Source organism: Aptenodytes patagonicus, chromosome 6, assembly GCF_965638725.1.
Source record: "Aptenodytes patagonicus chromosome 6, bAptPat1.pri.cur, whole genome shotgun sequence".
NCBI lineage: Eukaryota > Metazoa > Chordata > Aves > Sphenisciformes > Spheniscidae > Aptenodytes > Aptenodytes patagonicus.
Genome location: NC_134954.1, coordinates 13,391,219 through 13,412,652, shown reverse-complemented (window position 1 = coordinate 13,412,652; position 21,434 = coordinate 13,391,219). Strand labels below are relative to the sequence as shown.

Below are 21,434 nucleotides of genomic sequence, written 5' to 3'. Positions count from 1 at the left end.
ACTTTTAACTTCAGAAAGACAAGAAAGAAACTTTAAATTTCATAAGCCTTTACACCAACATTTTTAGCTACACCTAATGAGTCCTCAGAGAATAACACACTTCTCTGCTATGGGTCTTCAGCTACCAGATGGCTGCTTCTGCTCATTAAAAAGAAAAAAGAATCAAAAATTCAGTTGTTAAGCCAAAATGGCGAGAAACAGACAGATGAGCAGTTTTCCCAAAGCTCAACAATGAGCTGCCCGACTTTTACTCCCACATTCTGCTGGTTGAGTGTCTCTGGCTATTAACAGGCTGCCTCCTGCCACTTGTCAATGGCTTCATGTGGCACTGTCATCAACATTTTTTGATGTCTGAGACTCCATCCAGCACAGAAAAGGTTTTCAAATATGTTTTTCTTCCATTCCCATTAGTGACACTTTATAACTTCAGGATACAAGTATTTAATTTACTTCCAGGATAAGTCTCTGTAACCAACCTATTAAGACAGAGGCAGCACGCAGTCTGACATTCCCCATGTAGTTACAGAGTGGGAAAAGCCTTCCGTAGCTGCTCACTGTCCCACTTAAGGGGACAAAGGCTACACAGCGTAGCTGGCAGCAAGGCCAGCATCCCCACACGAGAAGACAGAGACAATGCCGTCGGTCAACAGAACAAAACCAGGTTCTCAAATTTAAGGAAGTGGCTATACCACAGACTCATGACTACTTACACGAAACACATACGGCCCTAACAGGCATGCAGGAGGCCACTAAAAGGTCACATGCAGGGCTAGAACCCAAAACATGGAGAACATCTGTTTGAATACAGTTGCCCAACAAGCCTGGCAGATGCTGAAGCTGTAATTCAGCAAACGTTTGAAAGGTCATTCACACAGGCCAAATGATGGGGGGAGGGGGGGGACCATTACAACCATGAAAGCAACTTGTTGCCCACTCTAGGAAATTCTTTCCTAATTTAGTATTTTTTCATTCCAGATAAGAGACAAGGATGTCTTTTCAGACTGCTACAGTGCCGGCTTCCACATTCGGATAGGGACTATTACTACCAAAGATGAAAAAGAGTTCCTGCATCCTCTTTAAGACTTACATTGTATAGAATAGTTTCCTGGAAGCTTATGCAACTGGTCAAAGCTGGATCATATGAATCCTACAAACCCTTTCCAGAAGATTCCTAGAAAGCACATCCTAATCTTAAAAAAAAATCTCCCTCTTGGGTTTTAATGCCACTTAAGTTATTTCTCTATTTTTAGCGTAAAGGAAACTTCTGCTTTGACGAGCAACAGGATCAGACACACAGCATACACAAGACAAAGCCTCTTGCTAGCACGACAAGCCAATTGCTTTCTGAAAAAGCCTTGATTTGAATATTTACTACATTACTATAAAACATGTAGAAGACTGCTGATCAAGCTTCGTGTTGGAAATTAAAAGTATTCTCTTAGGAAGATCTACAAACTTTAAATGTTGATTGAGATAATGAGGCTATGCTTTCTCATATGTTAGGTTAGAACAAATTCTGTAATAGCTTCACTTAAGTTACAGGCAAAAATATCAGCATTTTTAATTGCATCACGGTACTAGGCAGAGTCAACTGCTTGCTCATCTTATATGTTAGTAAAAACATGTTAGATGGAGAGTAGATACAGCACAATTCAAGTGCTTTTAATCTCTAAAAAATTCTTTGTCAATGCAAAGAAATGCTAGGCTTCTTCCCTATACAAATATACTGGGAGCTGAGTTCAGGCTTCAAACTTTCCACACACAGTTAGCTCCTAACCTAACCAGTTTCATTTGCACATTTAACAGCCATACTGGTTCATGCTGCGGATCTGTTAGCTCAGTGTCTTGTCCCCGATGTCGGCAATGAAGGGCAGTCAGATAACAGTAGGGACAGGTCAAGAAAACACTCCCCAGGAGATCCCCCTGCAAAGGCTGTTTATTTTAGAACTCTCAATGGATCTCTGAAGGATTTGCCCAGTTTCCTCTCGAATCTTTGCATCAGCAGCATCCCATGGCAAAAAAAAAGTCTGCAGTCTTATAACCACTGTATAAAGCACCCTCCTTTTTGTTTTAAGCCCGCTTTTTCTTCCTTCCCCCAGTTTTGTCTAATGGCCTCCAGTTCAAGTGCAGGAAGAAGCAATTAAGAACTAGCCTCAAGCCTGAAAAAAACCCACAATTTGACAGCTCTATGGATTAAACCTGAATTTACATTTAAGTGCAATTTACCTAACTTGATTTGTGTCAGACAACTGGCAAAGTGTTTCCAGGTACGAAGCAAAGTCACATGGGCTAAGGACAGTGAATACAAGGGGACAGTTTTAGATGACTAACCCAACTGTACCAGCTATCCGTCAGGTCTCTGCAGTAGTTGAAGGACACACACAGTATAAACCTCTCGCTGCGCTCCCATCTAATGACATCAGGGACCAAAGAGGTCTCAAGTGCACAAGGTATTCAACACAATTATAAGCAAATCTTCCTTGCTCTGCTCGACCTCTGCAGTCCAGCATCTTGAAGCATTCCAAGCATCACAAGCATAGACAGCACAACGGCATCAACACAAGTTACAGCAAGTTTGGTTTGGTGCAGCGCCATTCTCTCAGCCAGCCTTCACCAAGTTTGCCCACGATGGAAGTTCAGGGAACACTGACAACATTCCAGCCTTCTGCTTGAGCCTTGCATTACATCCCTCCCAGACACAAGATTGGAGTGACCACACTCCCTCCCCACTACAGAGTTACTTCCATCAGCTAATGGGAGCATGTCCACACAGCTGGAAACTCAAGAGGTGGAATGACTAGCCCAAAGATATATGAACAGATTGAGAGGAAAGCTATACAAAGGGCAGCATGCAAGAGAAAGTTGCTTAAAGCTTAGCAAGAAGAATGGCTCTTTAAGATGACAATGGCTTTCCTTGAAGTAGCTGCAGTAAAAATAAGCCTACTTTGTTTTGATCCTCGTTTGTGTTTCGGTACAAGTTTCACAGATACTCGTTTCAACTACTTCAACGTTACACTGCAACTAGAATGAGGTTTTTAGTGGTGCAGTTCAGACTTGGTATGATCTTCCACACATTTTTAAGTAATGAATAGTTTTCTTTTCAGATCAGCTTTGAAAACGAAAGAGCCTAGTGCTTGCAATGGTTAAGAACTGCAGGGAACAGGGCTTAAATTAATTTGAGACTGACATTCAGTGACTCATGGCTGTTGGAATCAGAAGGCCCTAGAATAAGAAATCCACCACAGGAGATGGGTTCATCTGCTCACTGTGCATAAGCGACATGACTCAGAAAGCTTCCCAGGAACAGCATTGCTCAATCAGCTTGCAATGACTCATTCTGCTCCTCTCCACAGTCAGCCTTTTCTAGGGAGCTTGCCCTACACCGTTTTTGAGTTTCCTCAGGCTAATAGCTCATTGCAAGACTCAGTTTAAGAGCAAAGCCCATCACTTCTTCAACTGTTTATCATTAAGTGCCTGGAAACCAAGATGACTCTAGCCAAAGCCTTTGGGTCAATGGTCCATCAACTGCATTTTCAGAGCTTTGCAGCTCCGCTCCTTCTGTTTCACTAGCTTGAACATATGGCGACCCGCTCCACACTGCTAGCTACAGCCCTGTTTTCTAGTTATAGTATGGATGGATTTATTCTAGTTAAGGTACAGAGAAGATCCACATGTATGTTGAATTCACACCAGTTGGTGACTAATCACCTTAATTTAGGAACAACAGGCCTCTCGGCATTCTTCAAGCAGCTAGCTGCTGGGGTAGGAGTGAGATCTAACATCTGAATACTGCTCCTACAAATACCTAAGGCCAGTACGCTTCCTACTCTGCTGCCAAGTACTCACATTCCCATATACTTCTATTTCAACCCATAAATAGAAAAAGGATCATGTAGCGTATCATAGACAGACCACATATTTATACACGCTTATAAACCCACCAGGAGTTAAGGCTACATGGAAATGCCTTTCCAAAATGCCTTTTCACTCAAGTGAAAATGAGAGCATTAAGACACACCTTTGCAGCAACTGTGGCAAAGTTACATTAAGACAGACAGCTACAAAAAAGGAACATGTACAAAAACAAAATGCTGGGGTACAGATTGGAATGCATTTCAGTAGTTACATAACCGAAAAGCAGCAGGATTAGCCAGACCTACAGTGGCTGACATGGTAACACACACCTTCTTAAAAGAATCAAGCATACTCATTTCAAATCATGTCACTGCTCATGCTGCGCAGGGGATGTGCATTAGGGAGTATCCCTCTCAAATCATCATGACACATTAGACGAAGCCCCAGAAGCCAGTCTGCAGCAGGTTAGCTGCAGACCATAACCAAGGGAGTCCAGAGAAAGATAAAGATGCAGTAAAGCATAGTATCTCAAAACCTGCTTTTGTCCACTGATTCTATCATAGATGGAAAATGCTCTATTTATTAGGTCTGACCTAAAGACGGGTGGTTCTCCAAAAGCCATCAGACTTTGCCCTTTCAGACCTACGCTGTGCCACACACTTGGAATGCATAGGTGCAGTCAGGAGCACAGGCTCGGGCAGCAGGATTCTGTTGCTGGGCTGTCAGTAGCTTCAGATACTCTGGGATGCAACAAGTGGCTGAACCGGGAGCTACCTAGTGAGATGGTGCACTAAATCTGCATTTACCAAGTGGAGATACATGCTGCAGGAGGGAGCTGTTGCAGGAGCCCAGCCTTCCACTTCCATTGCCTCTTTGTGGATTCTGACCTAGAATAGCTGTAGAAAAAATGAACAACATACAGCACAGAGCTTTCTTAGACTAAACAAGGCAGATGTAAGGAATGGACTAACAAGCATAGTTTGTTCCCTCTGCGACCGTTTGTTTGTATCTGCAGCAACTCTTCCAGAAACACCATAGCAAACAGCACCAATTCTCCAGTCTTTGTCCACTGCATTAGCCTCCCATGGTCTCTCTACTTGAGAAGCCATTGCATCACACCAGTAACAAGACACCACTGTAGCACCACAGTCATCTGTTCATTAGGGTATAAAAGACAAAGCTGAATTCTAGCCTAAATCCCAGATACGCAGACATTCAAACAAGTGATTTTCTCCAGTACATTTGTCCCATAACCTGAAGTCTTTCAGGTGACACCACATAGACCATTAATCCTTCCCCGCACCAGCAGGAACCTACACCACAAACTTCGGAACACAGTTGTCTGCCTTTTGTAACTGTATTTGCACAAATGAAAACAAAAAAATAGAAAAAGCTGATCTGCTCAAATTTATTGCTTAGGAAAAATAGTGAATTGTTAGTCAGTTTTCTGCAGTGGTACGAGGCAACATGACTGCAGTAACTGCACCTTCACACCCAGGCAAGAGATGCTTGTTCTGGCTCTAAAGAATGAGGTACTGTCTGGAGGAAACATGCCCTTAGCAATGTGCCTACAGCCTAACGGTACTGGAGCCACTGTAAACTTTGGACGTATATTGGCATTTTTGCCTCAGGAAAGAGCAAATGCAGTTGTCTGTATCCTCCCACGCCAGTTTCTCCAAGTTCAGTGCAGGCAGAAGCTGCTGAACTCTTGAGCCAGGCCTGACTGCTATCATGGCAGGTCTGCTCAGCAAATCCTCTATGTTCTCTCTTCAGAGGTGCAGTAGTAACACGGCAGCTCAAGAATAAATACTCAGGAGCAGCCTGACAGCAGGGACAGAAGTTCTTATGCTGCCCCTAACAATATAACCTACAGTTTCACATTACCACCCAAGCACCAACAGCCTCAGGATTTGGTGAGCACTGGTAGCATCGTGATAGCGCTGAGTGCATTTGTCCGTTCATTTTAGAATGCACCTTTGGGATCAGCTGTATTTTACTAAGCCAGCTGTGCGGGTGCTATTCTCACTACAGATACCTCTCCAGAAAAGAGTCTAGCACTACAGGTGGTGAAAATAAGCATGCCACATGGTCTGACAGTTACCTTCAACTCAGCCACTGACAGAGCAAGCCACTGAGGCTTGATCAGCAGAGCTGAGGGGACTCCTGTTCATCTGCAAAGCCATTTTGGCCACAGCTCCACTGTGAGATAAGCTGTTAGCTTCATCGAGTTTCCTGTGCCATCAAGTACAGGGTACGAATAAACACAAGATGATCAGTAGTGAGCCCAAGACCCAACTACTCTCGGCTTTATCACTCCCATTAAGGGGCTAGAAGTTTCCCACAGCACAGACATCACTTAGTTTGAATGAAAACAGGAATGCTTATTTCCCTAATCTACACAGCACGTTTAGGAAACGGCAATCACAAGTTAGTTAATAAGCTGGTGTAAAGCAACCAACCCATTTAGTAGTCTATTAAAAGAAAGTTTGGGTTCTGACTTAACAGTAAGACTTCTGTGCATTAATGAGCTTATCTAACTAAGCAGTTCAAGGTACATTAGCTGCTAGAGTTCTCATCCAGGAAGAAGCCAGGAGAGGTATTGCAGGTCTCACCCAGAGGGCTAAGGGTAAATCACCAACTGCAACAATTTCTGCATTCCAGAAATCGGTATGATCTTGGACAAGTGACAACAGTTGAAGCAGGAGGGGGATTAGTCAGGCTGCTCTGGCAAACTGGAGTTATTCAGAAAACCAGTCCTTTCAGGCTAGCGCTAGCCATTATCAAACAAAAAGGCTCAGACCTGACCTGCCAAGACAGGTAATGTCATCACCCCACCAGCTAATCTGAGCATCTAAGCTTTGCTTAGAGGGCTACATTAGTCACTTTCCAGGAGGCCATGGGCTGCACTTGGTTTTAAACAAGAGTAGCTGCAATCACTTCATCCTGGGGAAGACAGGCTGCATAATTTAATTAAGAGGCATACCGTGAGCTAAAGAGCTACTGAGATAAACCCATCAGTTTCAGAGAAACCATTCCTATTTTAAGCCCAATCCCATAAATCCCCATAACCAGTGGGCAGGAGGAGGCACACATTCAACTCTTACCAGGCTCTCCTCCTACAGTCTACTTCTGCATGCCATGCTGCACACAGCCAGTCTAAAGAGTAACGAGAGATAAATACTGACACAGGGAAACACAAGAAGCTCCCTTACTGGGGTAAAACATCACAGAACAGCGTTTAACACACCTCTCCACCTTATTTTGAGTCCAACCTTATCTGAACAGCCCCAATGCCTTCTTCCATTTCTACCAGTTCTTGCAAGGCAAGAGTTTTAAAGACAGTCTGAAGCAACTTCTACTCACTTTTCACTCTTGAGCTAGAAACCTGAACAGTGACTTGCGTTCTTTTCATCTTCTAACAGAAGAGGTTAGAGACATGGACTGCAGTTTGAGTAAGGGCTTATATTCTGCAGATCAGTAATGGTCTAGGTGCGCTGACTTGCCAGTGTTTCTCTACTATTACTGTAGAGCAGGTAACTGCATTTCACATTCTGTGCCTCAGCCTGCAAGCTTTTAGCTGAGCTGCCAACCTCCTGCTGAGATCAAAATAATATATGGCTTGCTAGTAACTTTTGACTCTGTAGGTCATTCACTAAAGGATCGAAGCTGACTCTGCCATACCGACCAATTACAATTTGGCACCCCAGGCTGTACTTCTGTCCATCCTCCAGTTAACCCTAAGAACTGACTTTAAATACTCTAATGGTCTTTAGTAGTATAAGCTTAGAAAACCAGTGCAAGATGTTGTGCTGCAAAAGACAGTCTTGGTTTTATCATTTCTTGATGCAGGGATGAGGCAAGAAAAGTTTAACTAGGGTCACAGGAAGTTTCTTTACAAAGCCCATTTTGTTTAGTGATTGTTCCCATTCCATCAAAAAAAAAATGAGGTACTGTCAAACCAGAGTGCATTTCCAGTCATCTGTGCTTCAAAGAACTGAAGATGTAACCCTTCACAGCCTCAAGACTCAATTCTTCAAAGGCCAGAATTGTGTTCTCTCAGGAGGAGGATGCAGCCGGCCATAATACCCCCTTCAAAGATATCTCAAATGCTCTCCCTGGAACACTGCCAGTTTGCAGCCCAAAGAACACCAGGTATCTTTGTCACTAGATGTCAGTAACATGGCACTTCCTACAGAAGAGAAGTGATGCCTCCCTTCTGACAGGGAAAATATGGAAGTAGGCAGTATGGCAACATCTCTTTAGATTAGAGATTGTCCCTCCAAGCAAAACTCAGAGACAAGCACAGCTTTTACTATAGGAAAAAACAGTAGCTACAGCTCTGATAGCATTCAAGCAAACGTTGCCCAACAAGACACGTGAGCCCGTATGCAGTTAGAAACCTGTAATACCTAGACTTCCGAGCCGCAGAAGTTATCTAGACTCACCTATCTGGGAAAGTTCCAGGCTCGGATTTTGGCAGCCTGAGGCTAAAACTTGATAGCAGCTTTGTCATACTAAAGCAAGCAGAAAACAGATCATGGAATCATACAGCTTATGGGGAGAAGACTAGATCAAAAGCGAGTCATTTCCTAGTGGGGAGAGAAGTCAACTACACTGGACGATAAGCAGAGGCTGCATTTCCTGCAGCTTTACTGAATCCAAAAACCTAACCCAGGGAAGAATGGAAGTGGAAATGCATCTAGAAGAGCTGTTGGATAAAAGCCCATTTTAAGCCTCAGAACAAGCACAGTTTAGCATCAGCAGCACTATGTTCTGCCTCAGCAGGTTTTCCAGGGAGGAAGCTAGAGGGTGCAAGCCATGACCTAGCTAATTCACGTTAGTACAGGCAAATAATTTTAGGGGAAGTTCCTGCCCGATCCGACTCCAAGACCTTTGCTCGGGCTGACCTAGCACATCGGTGCAGGCCTTCCCCAGACGTCCTGTGCCGCACAGAGCTTGACTCTGTCCCCACCCTCACCCAGTTCACCACCGCAGGGCTGCCACCCCAGGTATTCCAAACAGATACCTAATTAACAGAAACAATTAATAAACCCCCTCAACCCTCAGCAACGTGCGAGCGGATGAGCCAGCCTCGGTGGGGCCGGGGTCGCCCAGCACCCCCTCACAGGGGGCCGAGGAAAAGCCCTCCCGGGGGAGCCCCGTTTCCCTCCCACACGGCTCCGCAAGAGGCAGCCCAGCTCCGGGGGGCACTCCCACGCCGCTCCTCAAGGGCAGCCAGCGGGAGACCTCGCCCTGCAGGAGGGCCCCCCCGAGCCTGTCAGGGCCGCGCCGCGCCCCGCGGGGTAGGCCCACGGACCCCCACCCCCGGCGAGCGCAGAGGGAGCCGCCACCCGCGGCGGCTCGGCCACCGCCCGGGCGCGGTCGCGGAGCGAGCACCGCCGCAGGAAGCCGCCCAGAGAAGGGAAGCGGGCCGCACGCCCTACCGGAGAGCGGGAAGACAGCCCTGGGTACCTCACCTGCTGCTGCCCGCCGCCGCTCGCTGCCCAGCGCCCAAGATGGCGGCTGCCGCCCCCCCTTCCCTCCGCGCCCCCCCTATCACTGCAGAGCCGCCGCCGCGCATGCCCCGCCCGCGTCCCGCCGCCGCCGCGCATGCGCCACCGCGGGGAGGCGGGGCTCGGCGTCCGGAGGCGCCGCTCGGAGGGGGCGGGAAGGACGGTCCCGCGCGGAGCCTGCCGGGAGCTGTAGTCCTGCGGCGCGGTGCGCGCTGGGAACTGTGGTCCGCGGTGGGGAGACGGCGTGGCCGCCGTGCCCACGCGAGGGGCGGGCGGCAGCGCCGGGGCTCCGGGCGTGGGGGCCTCCCCCTCCTCCCCGGTCCGCGTGGGGAGCGCCTGTGGGGCACAGAGGTGCGCCCGGGCAGGGAGGCTGCTCTTCCCCCCGCAGAGGCCTGAAGCCGCCGTGCCCTTCCACGGGGCTGCCGGCTCCCACTGCCCCAGCACCGCCCAGGGCGCCGGCCCCACGCACAGGCACCCACGGGGCTCGCCCGCTCCCCCTCCTCGCACCGCTGCCGAGGGGGGCTGCACTAAGTGCCCGCTGTCAGACCTGCCCCCGACTCTCCCCCCAGTGCACCCGCTGAAAACGGGAGACCCAGGGAGCACCGAGTGCCCGCGGCCAGGCTCCGCACGGGAGAGCAGCGGCAGCGGGAGGCCGGGCCCAGCGCAGGTTCAGGCCGCAGCAGCCCTCGGCACCCCGGGAGGACTCAGCTGGAAAACAGGCTCAGGCAGGGGGTGCCCTCGTCCCGCTGGGATCTCTCTGCAGAGCAAAAGGCAGGAGGACAGAAAAGGAGGCTGGAAAAAAAAACCCAACACAAGGCAGGAGTCCAATAAAACTATGTTTATAAATAAAAACAGAAGATTGGTTTTGTTTTTATAAAACCCAGCGGGCAGGGTAGGGCAAGGGCGTGAGCAGTGGCCAGGGAGGCTGCTGGGTGGCATCAGGAGAGGGGGGGGAACAGGCGGCAGCTTGCTGGTGCCGAGATCGGGGGACCGGAGGATGGCAGAGCGGGCACCGGGCAGGCTGACTCCGGCAGGCAGAGGGAAAGGGGAGGCTTTAGGGAGTCACGGGGAGATGAACTGATGGCACATGAGAGCTGGCAGAGGGGTTGCAGGGGCAACGCAGACCCCCGGGGAGCAAAATACATTTCATCTCCAGGGTATAAACACTGCAAACAAGAAAGACAAAAGGAGGCAACGCTTGCAGAGAAAGCCACGGCGCGGCAGTAGGAAAGGGTGCCGGGCACCAGCACCAACAGGAGCAGGGTCGAGCGTGTCTGTACTGTACCGTGCTTGGCCCTGGGCATGGGGAAGGGGGCCGCCCCCAGCCCGAGGCACATCTCTCAGTACCCAGAAGAGGAAGGAAAAAGGGCAGGGAGCGCCGGAGCAAACACTCAACTGTCCTGACACATCTGCAGCACTGAGCCCAGAGGCCACGGTTCAGGTTGCAGCCTCCCTTCCCGGAGAGTTCGTGTTGCCGCCAGGCACCGTTCACAGCCCAGAGGGAGCGGGGCCGTCCCAGCTCCGTCCCAGAGCCTCATCCCTCCCGGCAGCCAGGCCAGTAGCACTTGTGGCGCTGGGCAGAGGGGAAGGCAGACTTGGGCCCTTCATAGGGCAAACACAGGGGACCTCCATGTTTCCCTAAAGCGTGAAAGCGAACCAGTTGTGCCCCTCCCTCGCCTTCTAACTCCGTCCAGGCCCTTGAAGATGTCACGTTGCTGAGCAGCAGCACAACAGCAGGAGGGAGAAGGCCACAGCTGCCACCGCCAGCCCCAGGCATGGGACATCCCCTACAAATGGGACAGGCAGCAGTGTGTCGCAGGCAGGAGGGCAAAAAGCAGGACAGAGGGAACAGAACTTTGCCCTTAAATCCCCCCCAAGTACCCAAAGGCAGTGCAGGGCCCTGAGTCGCCCAAGACTCTGCGCAGGACCCACCGCTGCTTCGGGCTGAATGCAGAGGTACAGCCCCAGCCCCAAGACTCGCAGCCCAGGCAAGGTGAAGGAGGGTCCTACCATGGGGCAGTGCCAGGCTCAGACCTGGCCCAGTATGTGGGCAAGAGGAGGGAGGCAAGAGGGAAGTGGCAGCATTTCTCCACTCCCCGGAGGCACTGAAGCCCTGGAACATTCATGCATTAGCCAAAAGGCAACTACAACGGGATTTAAAACGCATATATAAGGCTGGTCCCTGCTCCCCTCTCAGGGCTGCAGGAAGGGCAGGGCGTCTTCCGCAAGGGGGAGGAAAGAAGCCATCTTCAGCGCCACGTGTGCCCAGCGCCCTTGGAGCTCCGTGTCCTCCTGTCGGGCCACGCCATGCTCCAGCTCTCCCCCCCATGGGCGGCAGGCTCAGAGAAAGTCAAACACCCCGTAATTCTTTGCTGCTTGACAGAAGAAACACAAAAGGGTGAAAAGAAAGAAGAGATGTTTAGGGTGGAAGGACCGAGGCAGCAGCGACACACGGGCAAGCAGCACAGGGTGCTGGGACGGATGCGGATTAATGGGGTTAGAGAGGATGGCAGGAGGGAATTACCATCGGCAATACACAAGTCTGGTGGCGGGATGGGCTGGCAGCACCCAGCAGGCCTGCCAGGCCCGTCCACCCCGCTCGAGGAGGGATTAGAATCAAGGTTTAGTTCCATTTATTATTTTTTTTCCCTTTTTTCTTTTCGTTATCAAGACAAAAAAAAACCAACCAAAACAAACAAAAAAAACCCCAAAAAACAAAACCCAAAAAACAAGGGGTGAAGCCAGGGCTGGTCCTAGGAGACAAACGACGGGGATGGAGGGGGGAAAGGAGGGGCAGCAGACAGACAGGGGACGGGCGCTTCACATTACATCCACAAAGAACTCACTGGGGTTGCCCATGGCCATTCGGAAGGACTGTCTACTGGCTGTCAGTTCAGGGGGCACAGAGGCCAGGTCACGGCCCGGCGGCGCCCCGGGGGGCCCCATGGCTGAAGGCGGTGGAGGCATCAGCAACATGGGGGGGCTGAAGAGAGGGGGGAGGCCGGGCGGCCCATACGACTGCTGGCTGTGGTGGCTGCGGATGCTGTGAGCCAGAGAGTGCTGGCTACGCTGGCTGTGCTGGCTGGCCGGCACCGAGCGCTCACTGGCCGCGCGCTCACGCCGCATGCTGCTCCTTGTGGTGTGGTCCGACTCGCTCCCGCTGCCACCCGACTTGGACTCCCCGGTTTTCTCTCTCTCCTTCCTCCTCTCGCTGCCGCTGCGATTGGAACCGCTGCTCCGGCTCCCTGCGAAGCGCACGAGGCAAGGTTAGGTGACAGCTCAGACAAGCCAGGAAGAAAGGACGCTCCTCTAGCCAAGAGAGGACTACAGCACGCTGCAGCACAGCCATCCGCCAGCACAGTCCGTGCTCTCAGTCTCCTTTCGACTCTGAGTCCCACAACACTTCTGAGATGGCTTTTGCCCTGGCTCCCCCCACACATAGGGCCTTGCCTAAGCAGCCTTTTCCTGCTGCTTCCCTGTACTGAACAGGGCATCTGCCCACCTGCAGGCATATTTTAGTCCTTTTCACTCACCTTCACTGTGCTGGCTGCCTGCACTGCCCCCTCCGTAGCTGTAGCCTGGGTCAGGGAAGCCGGGGTGGGGGTTGTATGGATGAGGTGGTGGATACTGATACGGAAAAGCCATAGGCCAGGGTGCGGCTCCTGGGTGGGGGAGCGGAGCCAAAGTGTCCTGATCGGAGGCACCACTGGAGCCATCGTGATCATGAAGAGAAAGATTAGCCATGTCTGCAAGAAAGCAGAGAAGAGGGGTTAATCCAAGTGGAAAGACAACCACGTGTGATGAAGATCCCTGTCCACTCTTGCTGATGGACAAGGATGGGGTACACAGGAGATGCAAGAAGTTGGCACTCTCCCTGCTAGTCAATGCAACCATTTGTGCTTCCTAGCTGGACAACAGCCAGGCTGTGCAAATCCAAGCTGTCACTCTAATACAGAGACCGGCTTGGTGGGAAAGGACCACATCAGAGCTACAGCTCACCCTGCCAATTACTTCCCCCATCCCTCTTATTTGAATAGAACCCAGTTCAGAGCCTGGAGACAAAGTCAGTAAAGACTAAGACTCTGCTATGGCTGCCCAGGAGAAAAGATCACATAGTAGGTGACAGCGTCATCTTCCAACTTCACCACCCCAGCAGCATGACAAGGGAGCTGGGATATTCTTCCTCACTCTCTAACAGCGTCTTTAGAACAAGGGGCCCAGCCTGATGGCAATGGCGGTAGCTATGTCCCTATGGTGTTAGCAGGGCTCTGCGGGACCTCAACCCCCCTCCATCCTCTCCCTCCCACCCACGCCAAGCGCCATACTTCCACAGAGGTCCCCAAAGATGTAATAGCATTGCTCCGAGAAGGTGATCTTGTTCACAGTGTGTCGGATGTAGCCAGCCTTCAGCAGATTGCTGGCATATTTGCGGGATTCACGACGGTCTGTAAAGCCCTCCACATGGTGATAGAGCCAATCCACCACATCCGAACCTGCCACCAAACATCAGAGTTAAATACAGCAACAGAGGGGAAGACAGTGGCCCTTGAGGCAGTGGGCCACACTGGAGCCAAGACAAAGTGGGCCAAAAGGTGAAAAGGGACTGCACAGCCAAAGGTTCAATTTGTGAACTTGGCCTGGTCAACAGCTTACGGTGACAGAGATGCTCCCTTGGACGTCTGCTTGTAAAACAGGCCACCCACTCCCCACTCCCTGCCTCTGCTGCAGGCAGCACAGTCTCTTACCAATGAAGGCATTGGGGATGGTGATCTTCAGCCACATGCGGTCACGCACCTCCAGGCCTGACTCTGGTGAGGCCATGGCTTTGACAATGGTGGCCATGTCACTGTGGATGGACAGGTGAAAGTCATCGAGGCCTGTGGTGTGGACGAAGGGAAGGGAGACAGAGATGAGAGGGGACAGAAAAGACAACAGGGCTACATGGAAGCATCACACACAGGAGGAATGGGCCAGGGAACAATACATCGCAGACAGTCTTGGGGCGCATGCTGCGTAACCCCCCTTCCAGCCTTCCTTTCCATGTCAGCCATTTCACCTTGTGCAAAACCTAGGCTAGAGCGTCCTTCCTTCCAACCAGTCCCAAGCAGCTGAGATCCAAAAGCTGCCAACTGAGCCCACACAGCCCAGCAAGGGAATTCTCTGCTCCTCACAAACCTACAACAAACTCCTGGCTTTTTGCCCCAACTCTCTAGACCCTCGCTTCAGGGCTCTGTATACTAGAATCACCCAAAACCTTCAGAAGGCAACCAAAAGAGCCCTGTGCTCAAGCAGGACCCTGCCCCACTGCAAGGCTCTTTGCTCCCAGCTGCCTCCACCCCACCCTATCTGCTGTCTGGCAGGGCAATTGCTCCGGGGACAAGCTGACTCCCTCTGGTCTGGCACTCTCAGCCAGTAACCCCTGACTGCTCTGAGCCTTTCCTCTGCGCCTGCCACAGCTCCTGGATTGCACCCAGGCTCTTCTACTCTGCTTACGTATTAATTCACCCAGCCATAACTCCCACTGATCCAAGCACCTGCCTGGTGAGAGCTGCCTCCCTCTTAGTCCCCTGGCAGGGCAGACCTTGCCCATCCCAGCTGTCCCCAAGCAGATGTATTGCTCCCTCTGCAGCACAGTGAAGGTGAGGAAGCCGTGCAGCGGGTGGAGCACGGAGGCACAAGGACTTACGTTCGGTCTCTGGGATGGAGCTGGTGATGGAGGAGCTGGTGGAAGTGATTGTGCTCATGGATGGACTCATACCGTACGCTGGGTAGGTGCCAGTCATCGCTGCCGTGTGAGACACCCAGGCTGCCGGGTCGATGGGCCGGATGGGCTCACCTGCAGTGAAGAAAGAGTCAGTCAGTAGCTATAAGAAATTATCCCCTCATCAAATCAACCTCTGGGGAGGGACAGGGACTCAAAGCAGCCCATTCCATCCCAAGCATCTGCCGGGACTCACCCGGATCGGAGCATGGAGAGTCTGGCCCAGCCCAGATCCGCTGGGGAGCAACTGGGAGAGAAAGAAGAGAGGAAGGGTCAGCAGGAGAGGTGCAGAGGGAGAGATCCCCCTATGGCTCAAGGGGGGGTTTCTCTTTCCTCTGGCGCCCCGAGCAAGTGACCCCCCTGCCCCAGTGAAACGCGTCCCCAGCGTGATGTGGGAAGGAGGGCTGGGCTTATGGGCATTTTGGCCTGGGAATAGGACATAGCAGCCTCCTAACAGGAGAGCTGAAACCCCATCAAACCCCAATTCAGTGCCACATGGAGTCACACACACAGGGGAGGAACAAGACAACAACCAAGTAAGTGCTTAAGGCAGGGCTCTCACATGAGCTGGGCACCAGCGTTAAGGGTGGGTCAGCTATCCACTTACTCCTGGGTAACGAGAAGCAGCCCCGGGGGCTGGGGTCCCAGCACTTGGCCACCGTCAGGGTAATGGGCCTGCAACAAAAAGGCAAGAGTTAGAACAAGAGCCCAGTGGCACAAACCCCTGCGTGGTGGGCGGATACTGTATGCTGGCTCTCTCCTGTGAGACAGGGAGAAGCTGCCAGTAAAATGCCCTTGTCCCCCTCCAGCTATGGATTTCCTTAGTGGCATGGACAAAATGATGTGACCCCGTTGAGTGTTGCTGATGACCCTAATGACACGGCATCCCCACAAAAAAGGCACACAGCCACCATTCTGTTGGTTGCAATTCTTGCTTTGGGCATGAAAACCCATGAATCAAAGCAACACCAAAAACCTAAGTTCTGAGCTTCTGCAGAGCCACTGGCACAACCACTGGCAGAGGTGGCTGGAAGACACGACTTACACACCCCAAGCACACACTGTACAGCTGCCCACGGAGGTAAGGAACAACCTGAGTACTTACCCTGGCTTGTGCACAATCTCCCTCAGCACCCGCACAGCATCATCGTTGCTCATGTTCTCAAAGTTGATGTCATTTACCTGCAAACAACACAAAGAGGTGAGTCCCAGAGATGCGACCAGAGGCTGAGCTCCCCACTCAGCACAGCAGTGACTCAGCTTCCCTCTTCCAAGTGCAGCTTCCTGGGTTTAGCCTGCCAAAGTGTGCAGGGAGGCTTCTGGGTCTTTTCTTACTGCCTTCCCAGGCCCAAACATGGAGGTATGTGGGCGTGTAGTACCTGCAAGAGCATGTCTCCTGGCTCAATCCTGCCATCAGCTGCCACAGCGCCACCCTTCATGATAGAGCCAATGTAAATGCCTCCATCCCCACGCTCATTGCTCTGTCCAACAATAGAAATGCCTAGGAAGTTGTATTTCTCTGCAGGGGTGGAAAGAGAGAGAAGTAAGACACCATAAAGCAGCAGGCACAAGCAGCCCTAACCTCAGACAAACCATGTGCTAATGATGGTTGCTTGCACCCCTGTCCCAGAGAGATGTCCTGGGACGCAGAGAAACTCTTGAGAGACCAGTGCTTCAAGACAAGCCACTTTCCTACAGAATCCATCTCCTCACTCCTCCCCGCATGTGTTCTCTTTGCCCCCTCCCCAGTTCCCTCTCCGCCACCCAATCTCACTCTGGAAGGACTGCAGGCTCCATGCACACCTCCCACTCACCCATGTTCAGCGTGACCGTGATGATGTTCAGGGACATGGTGGAGTCTGTGATGCTGCTGAAGGACGATGACTGCAACGTAAGTGAAACATGAGATGTCCTCCCGTGCCTCAGCAACATTCCCAGCCCCAGCTCCCTCCACTTGTGCTCCCTGCCACTCCCTGTGGCACCACAGCCACCACCCACAACTCCAGCCTTATGCTGGGAGCTTTGCAGGGCCAGAGGGCATCAGCCACAGTCCTTATGACCTCTCCACAGCCAGGACAAGGTCTGTGGTCCCAGCTCTTGAGGCTACATTGGCTTGGGAAAGGTTTACAGCACTTTATGAAGTCTCAGCACTTGGACACCACCTGTCCCCAGCTATGCCCACAGCAAACACAGCCGAATCCCTGATCAGCCCTGGAGCGCTGAGTGGAGAGATCCACCAGGCAGCCCACCTTGCCCTGCACTGCCCTCCCCAGAATACCCAGCCCCTGAGTACCCGCTCAATGCGTGGAGCCTTCTGTTTCCGCCGGCGTCGCTTATGCCTCCTCATTAGACGGGAAGCACTGCTTTGCTCTGTCGAACTGCTAAACCTAGAGGCAAAAGCGAGAGTCGGCTCTTCTGCTGCGAGGGTGGTGGCTCTGGCAGCAAGAGAGCCACAGAAATGGCACAGGGAATAGAGGATTGCAGGGGCAGAGAGGCAGAACATGTATGTGGGGGACAGACAATAGCAGAGAGGGCTGCTGGGTGAGACTTGAGACAGAGGCAGGTCTGAGCAAGGACTCTGGAGCCCAGGATAACTCTGCCTTGCAAAGGCATCTCTCTGTGCTCGGAGGCAGGGGGAAGCTAGTGTTCCTCCAGGACCTAAGCTCTCCTACCTGCTGGTGGAGTCATCTTCATCTGAATCGAAGAAGCTGGTGGTCTCCAGCTCACTGCTCATGAGCGTGGAGGAGCTCTCGTACCCGCCCAGGTCTCGGCGCCGCTCTCCCTTCACTGTCCCATTCACCCTGGGTGCTATGAAAAGACAAGACTCAGTGTGCTTGAGACAGGCCACAGGGAAACAACCCCTCTCCTTCCCGCAGGGCTCACAGCAACCTTCCCAGAATGAAACTGGCCATCAGACAATCCCATCTAGTTCCAGCCAGCTCTGAGTCCACCCTGGGATCAGATCTATCTTCTGTGCGATACCTCTTCTATCACTACAGAATGGAGAAGAGGCTGATGGGCCACTTCCACGACTGAAGTTGTGGAAGACTTGCAGCTGGTTCCTTCGCAGAGCAAGGAATGGCCCGGAGTGGCAAGGCTACAGCACACTCTGCTTTTCAACTAAGAAGGACTGAGGCACTGCTGTCTCCTGCTCTTGAGGCTTCTACAGGAGACATCTCCTTTGCCCCCAAAGATTTCAACATCAAGCTCTGATGCAACACAGGTGTTAGCTCCTGCCTCCAGTGTGAGGCTATGGCCTCAGATCACTGAACAGCCCTTTGAAGCTGGGAAGGTTCTGCAGAACAGAGCGCGCTGCTCCATGTCTGGAGCTGGTGCCCCCACCGTGCCACAGCCATGCCCTGCAGAGCTCTTGCCATGTTACCAACACTCACCATGCTCAGGCCCATCTTTCCGACGAGGTCGTTCCCTTTGCGACGACACCACCGAGTCTGTCTCTGTCTCATTGTCCAAGTTTTCGCGACTGCCCCCAGTGTTAGGGCTGCGATGAGATAAAAGGAACAAATATGTCCAACAGGGAACAACTTAAGCAGGCTCCCTCTACCTCTGTGCTGGCCAGCACGAGCCTCCAGCCATCAGCTGTCTCCTTCTTGAGGGACAGGAGCAGAGGTGGTGGGGAACAACCACAGCACATCTATGAGGGCAGCGCAAGGGACTGGGGGAAGCTGTGCCAGCTCTTTGCCAACTTCCCTGCACTACTTTCAGCATGCCCTTGCTTGTTGAATAATGCAGCTCCACTTCGAATCTGTTCCCAGCCCCATCCTCCTCCCCCCTGACTGGCTGTGATCCCTGCCAATTTGGGTAGGAGTGCCCCAGCCCCTGGTCTGGATTTACAGCAAAATCATTGTGGGTCCCTCAAAAACCAGGATAGGTGTCCAGGTAACTTACTGGAAAGAGGGGGGCCTGGAGTCTCCAATTCCTCCCGTGCGCTCCATGGAGGGTGGCAGCTCTGTTTGGTTATCGGCACAGACCGAGCCAGCATCTGAATGGGAACCCTCTGCAGACACCAGCTGGAGGGACAAGAGACAGAGAATGAAATGGCCAAGGCACTAGGAAAACATTTAAAAGATTGGCCAAATAAGCTGGCCAAAAGCCTGCCTGGCCCAGGATCTCATCTCTGACAGTGGACGACAGCAGATGCCCAGGAGCGGGCATGGAACAGGCCAAGCATGTAGCAACATTCCCTCTCAATGCCTTCCCAGACGCTGGCTATTTGTGGCTCAGGAATTCCTGACCCAGCAGCGAAGTCTGGGTGGCTGACAGCCCTGCTCGGAGACTCTGACATCATCTGCACAACCACACTCACAATTTTTACACTCAGGTAACCTTTAGCACATGTCCTGTGGCAAGGAGTGGATTCCCCTAGTTCTTCTTACATCACAATGACAACAGTCATTCCTTTTCTTGATTTTACTAGCCTCTACACCTCTGCCTTTCAACTGTGGGACCCAGCAGGACTTTTACCTTCCCAGCCCATGATGGGAGCTGGGGGTAACAGAGCTCAGGGCTGAGGCTGGCTTTGAAATAGACTCCAAAACATTTTTTTTTTCCTAGTTTCCACAAGTACTTTGCAAACTTTCAGCTTGTGCCCAGCTAAGTGACCTGGACATAGCTCAGCAGTTTCCCCAGAGCATAAATTCAATAAGGGTCAAACCCTGAGAACTATTTATACTAGCCATGCTTTGGGGCAGCCCAGGCACACCTACATCTGTGCCTCTGGCTCTAAGATAAACCACCAATTTCAGGCTCAGGGAATGAGGTGGAGCCTCTCCCGGGGGAACGGGCTCACCAGTGGGATGAAACAGAGGATAGCTCAAATGAACTGAATGGAAAGTGGTTTCCCCAACATCACGCCCTGTCCAGCTTTGCGCTCTCCCCACTTTCAAGCTGCATTGAGCAGGGCTAATTCCAATAGCGCCACGCAGGAAAGCAAGAGAAAGCCTCTTCCTTGCAAGAGACATTCAGGGACCCCCAAAGCAGAGGTGACAGGGCCCAGAAAAGAGCCACCCCCTTGGCTAGGGAGCGAGTCCCCCAGGAAAGGCTAGAGCTCTCGAGCAAGGGAAGATCAATTTCCATCTCTAAGGACTTTCAAATTTGCTTTTCACGTCTGCACCACATCTGTCCCCTGCATGGCATGGGCAAGCAGCGGGGCTGGCTCTCTCCCAGTGTCAGGGAGGGACCGCAGCGCCCAGCTCCTTGATCTGCCCCAGACAAAACAGGCTGTGGGTCAGCCTGGAGCCAATCCAGGGAGGTGAGGAGACCAGGGCAGGGGTCAGGCCTCAGCCTGTGTAATTGAATCAACTGCCAAGCCATCAGCCATCACAGGAGAGGTCTGATCTAACAGAGGTGAGGGATGACCCACTGTGGGTCTGGACAGAAGGATCATGAAACATGGGCTGGAAAGGAGCTGATAGCCGCTGCCCAAACCATAATGCCCAGTGCAAATGCAGAGGCAGCTCTGCCGCTTGCTGGTGAGGGGACCACATCTGCGTGGAGGCAGGAGCAGATGCCAACCCAGGTGCTGGAGGCACAGGCCGTTTATCACAGGTCTTGAGCACTTCCCAGCATCACTGATGAAACACAGAGCTGTGCCCTGCCCACCTTCGAGAACTGGGGAAACCATGATAAAGGGGGGGATGGACCCCACAGATCATCATTAGGGCAGGGGGAGAGGTCTGTTGCCAGGGAGGCACTGGGAACAGAGACAGGGATGCAGCCAGGGCAAGGAAGACAGAGCAGCCCTGAAAAAGCCGCAGCCAAGGCAGCAGACAGGGCAGAGAGCACCCTGGGGTGCCAAAAGCTGCAGAGCCCGTCCCACAAGCCCCAGGACAAGCCCAATGGCTCCTGCTCTCGCAACTGCCTCACCAGCTCTTGTCTCGCACTCGGCTCAGCTTCCCTCCCTCCAGCAAGCCCCAGGCACATGCCCGGCCTTGCTCCCCGCACCTTCCTGGTGACTTGTCTTCCCAGGACACATCCCACTCCCTGAGGGCCACATCCCCGCTCTGGCAGCCACTGCCTGGGAGCACAGGGGAGAAGAAATGCTGGAAGTGGCCAGCATTGCCTAGGGAGAAGTCATATAACACTCTAAGCTTGAAGATCTCAAGGCAAGACCAGGCAAATAGATCTGGACAGAGGGAACTAGCCACAGGCAGCTGTCAAACAGCAGTGAGGAGAAGAGGAGAGTGGGTGTTCCCGAGCAGGGGGACTGATGCTGACTTCCTCTAACACTCCCGGGGCTTAGATTTCCCCCAGGGAAGGTTTTGATAACCACCCTGCACTTTTCCTGC

General features: G+C 52.2%; 2 protein-coding genes across 10 annotated transcripts in view; both read right to left on the bottom strand.

The window, feature by feature from the left end:
• AP2M1 (adaptor related protein complex 2 subunit mu 1) overlaps positions 1–9,392 on the bottom strand; it is a 29,912-nt gene extending 20,520 nt beyond the window's left edge. Inside the window, exons 1-2 of one of the 2 annotated variants that reach the window (XM_076341232.1) lie at positions 9,333–9,392; positions 8,301–8,369 (exon numbers count right to left, since the gene is read on the bottom strand). The gene's annotated coding sequence lies outside the window, so the exon portion shown is untranslated. The remainder of the gene's footprint in view (positions 1–8,300; positions 8,370–9,332) is intronic. The other variant, XM_076341231.1, reaches the window with a different exon arrangement.
• Positions 9,393–10,191: 799 nt separating this feature from the next.
• The window catches only part of DVL3 (dishevelled segment polarity protein 3), a 33,531-nt gene continuing 22,288 nt past the window's right edge, over positions 10,192–21,434 (bottom strand). The window contains exons 3-17 of one of the 8 annotated variants that reach the window (XM_076341223.1): positions 19,036–19,157; positions 18,522–18,628; positions 17,802–17,937; positions 17,423–17,516; positions 16,944–17,013; positions 16,509–16,648; positions 16,235–16,311; positions 15,737–15,804; positions 15,326–15,376; positions 15,055–15,204; positions 14,114–14,245; positions 13,694–13,861; positions 12,902–13,114; positions 12,215–12,613; positions 10,192–11,155 (exon numbers count right to left, since the gene is read on the bottom strand). In XM_076341223.1, the coding sequence (XP_076197338.1) occupies positions 11,076–11,155; positions 12,215–12,613; positions 12,902–13,114; positions 13,694–13,861; positions 14,114–14,245; positions 15,055–15,204; positions 15,326–15,376; positions 15,737–15,804; positions 16,235–16,311; positions 16,509–16,648; positions 16,944–17,013; positions 17,423–17,516; positions 17,802–17,937; positions 18,522–18,628; positions 19,036–19,157 (2,007 nt within the window). In that variant the 3' untranslated portion in view covers positions 10,192–11,075. Of the gene's footprint in view, positions 12,614–12,901; positions 13,115–13,693; positions 13,862–14,113; positions 14,246–15,054; positions 15,205–15,325; positions 15,377–15,736; positions 15,805–16,234; positions 16,312–16,508; positions 16,649–16,943; positions 17,014–17,422; positions 17,517–17,801; positions 17,938–18,521; positions 18,629–19,035; positions 19,158–21,434 lie in introns of all 8 variants that reach the window. The other 7 variants (XM_076341226.1, XM_076341224.1, XM_076341225.1 and 4 more) reach the window with 7 other exon arrangements.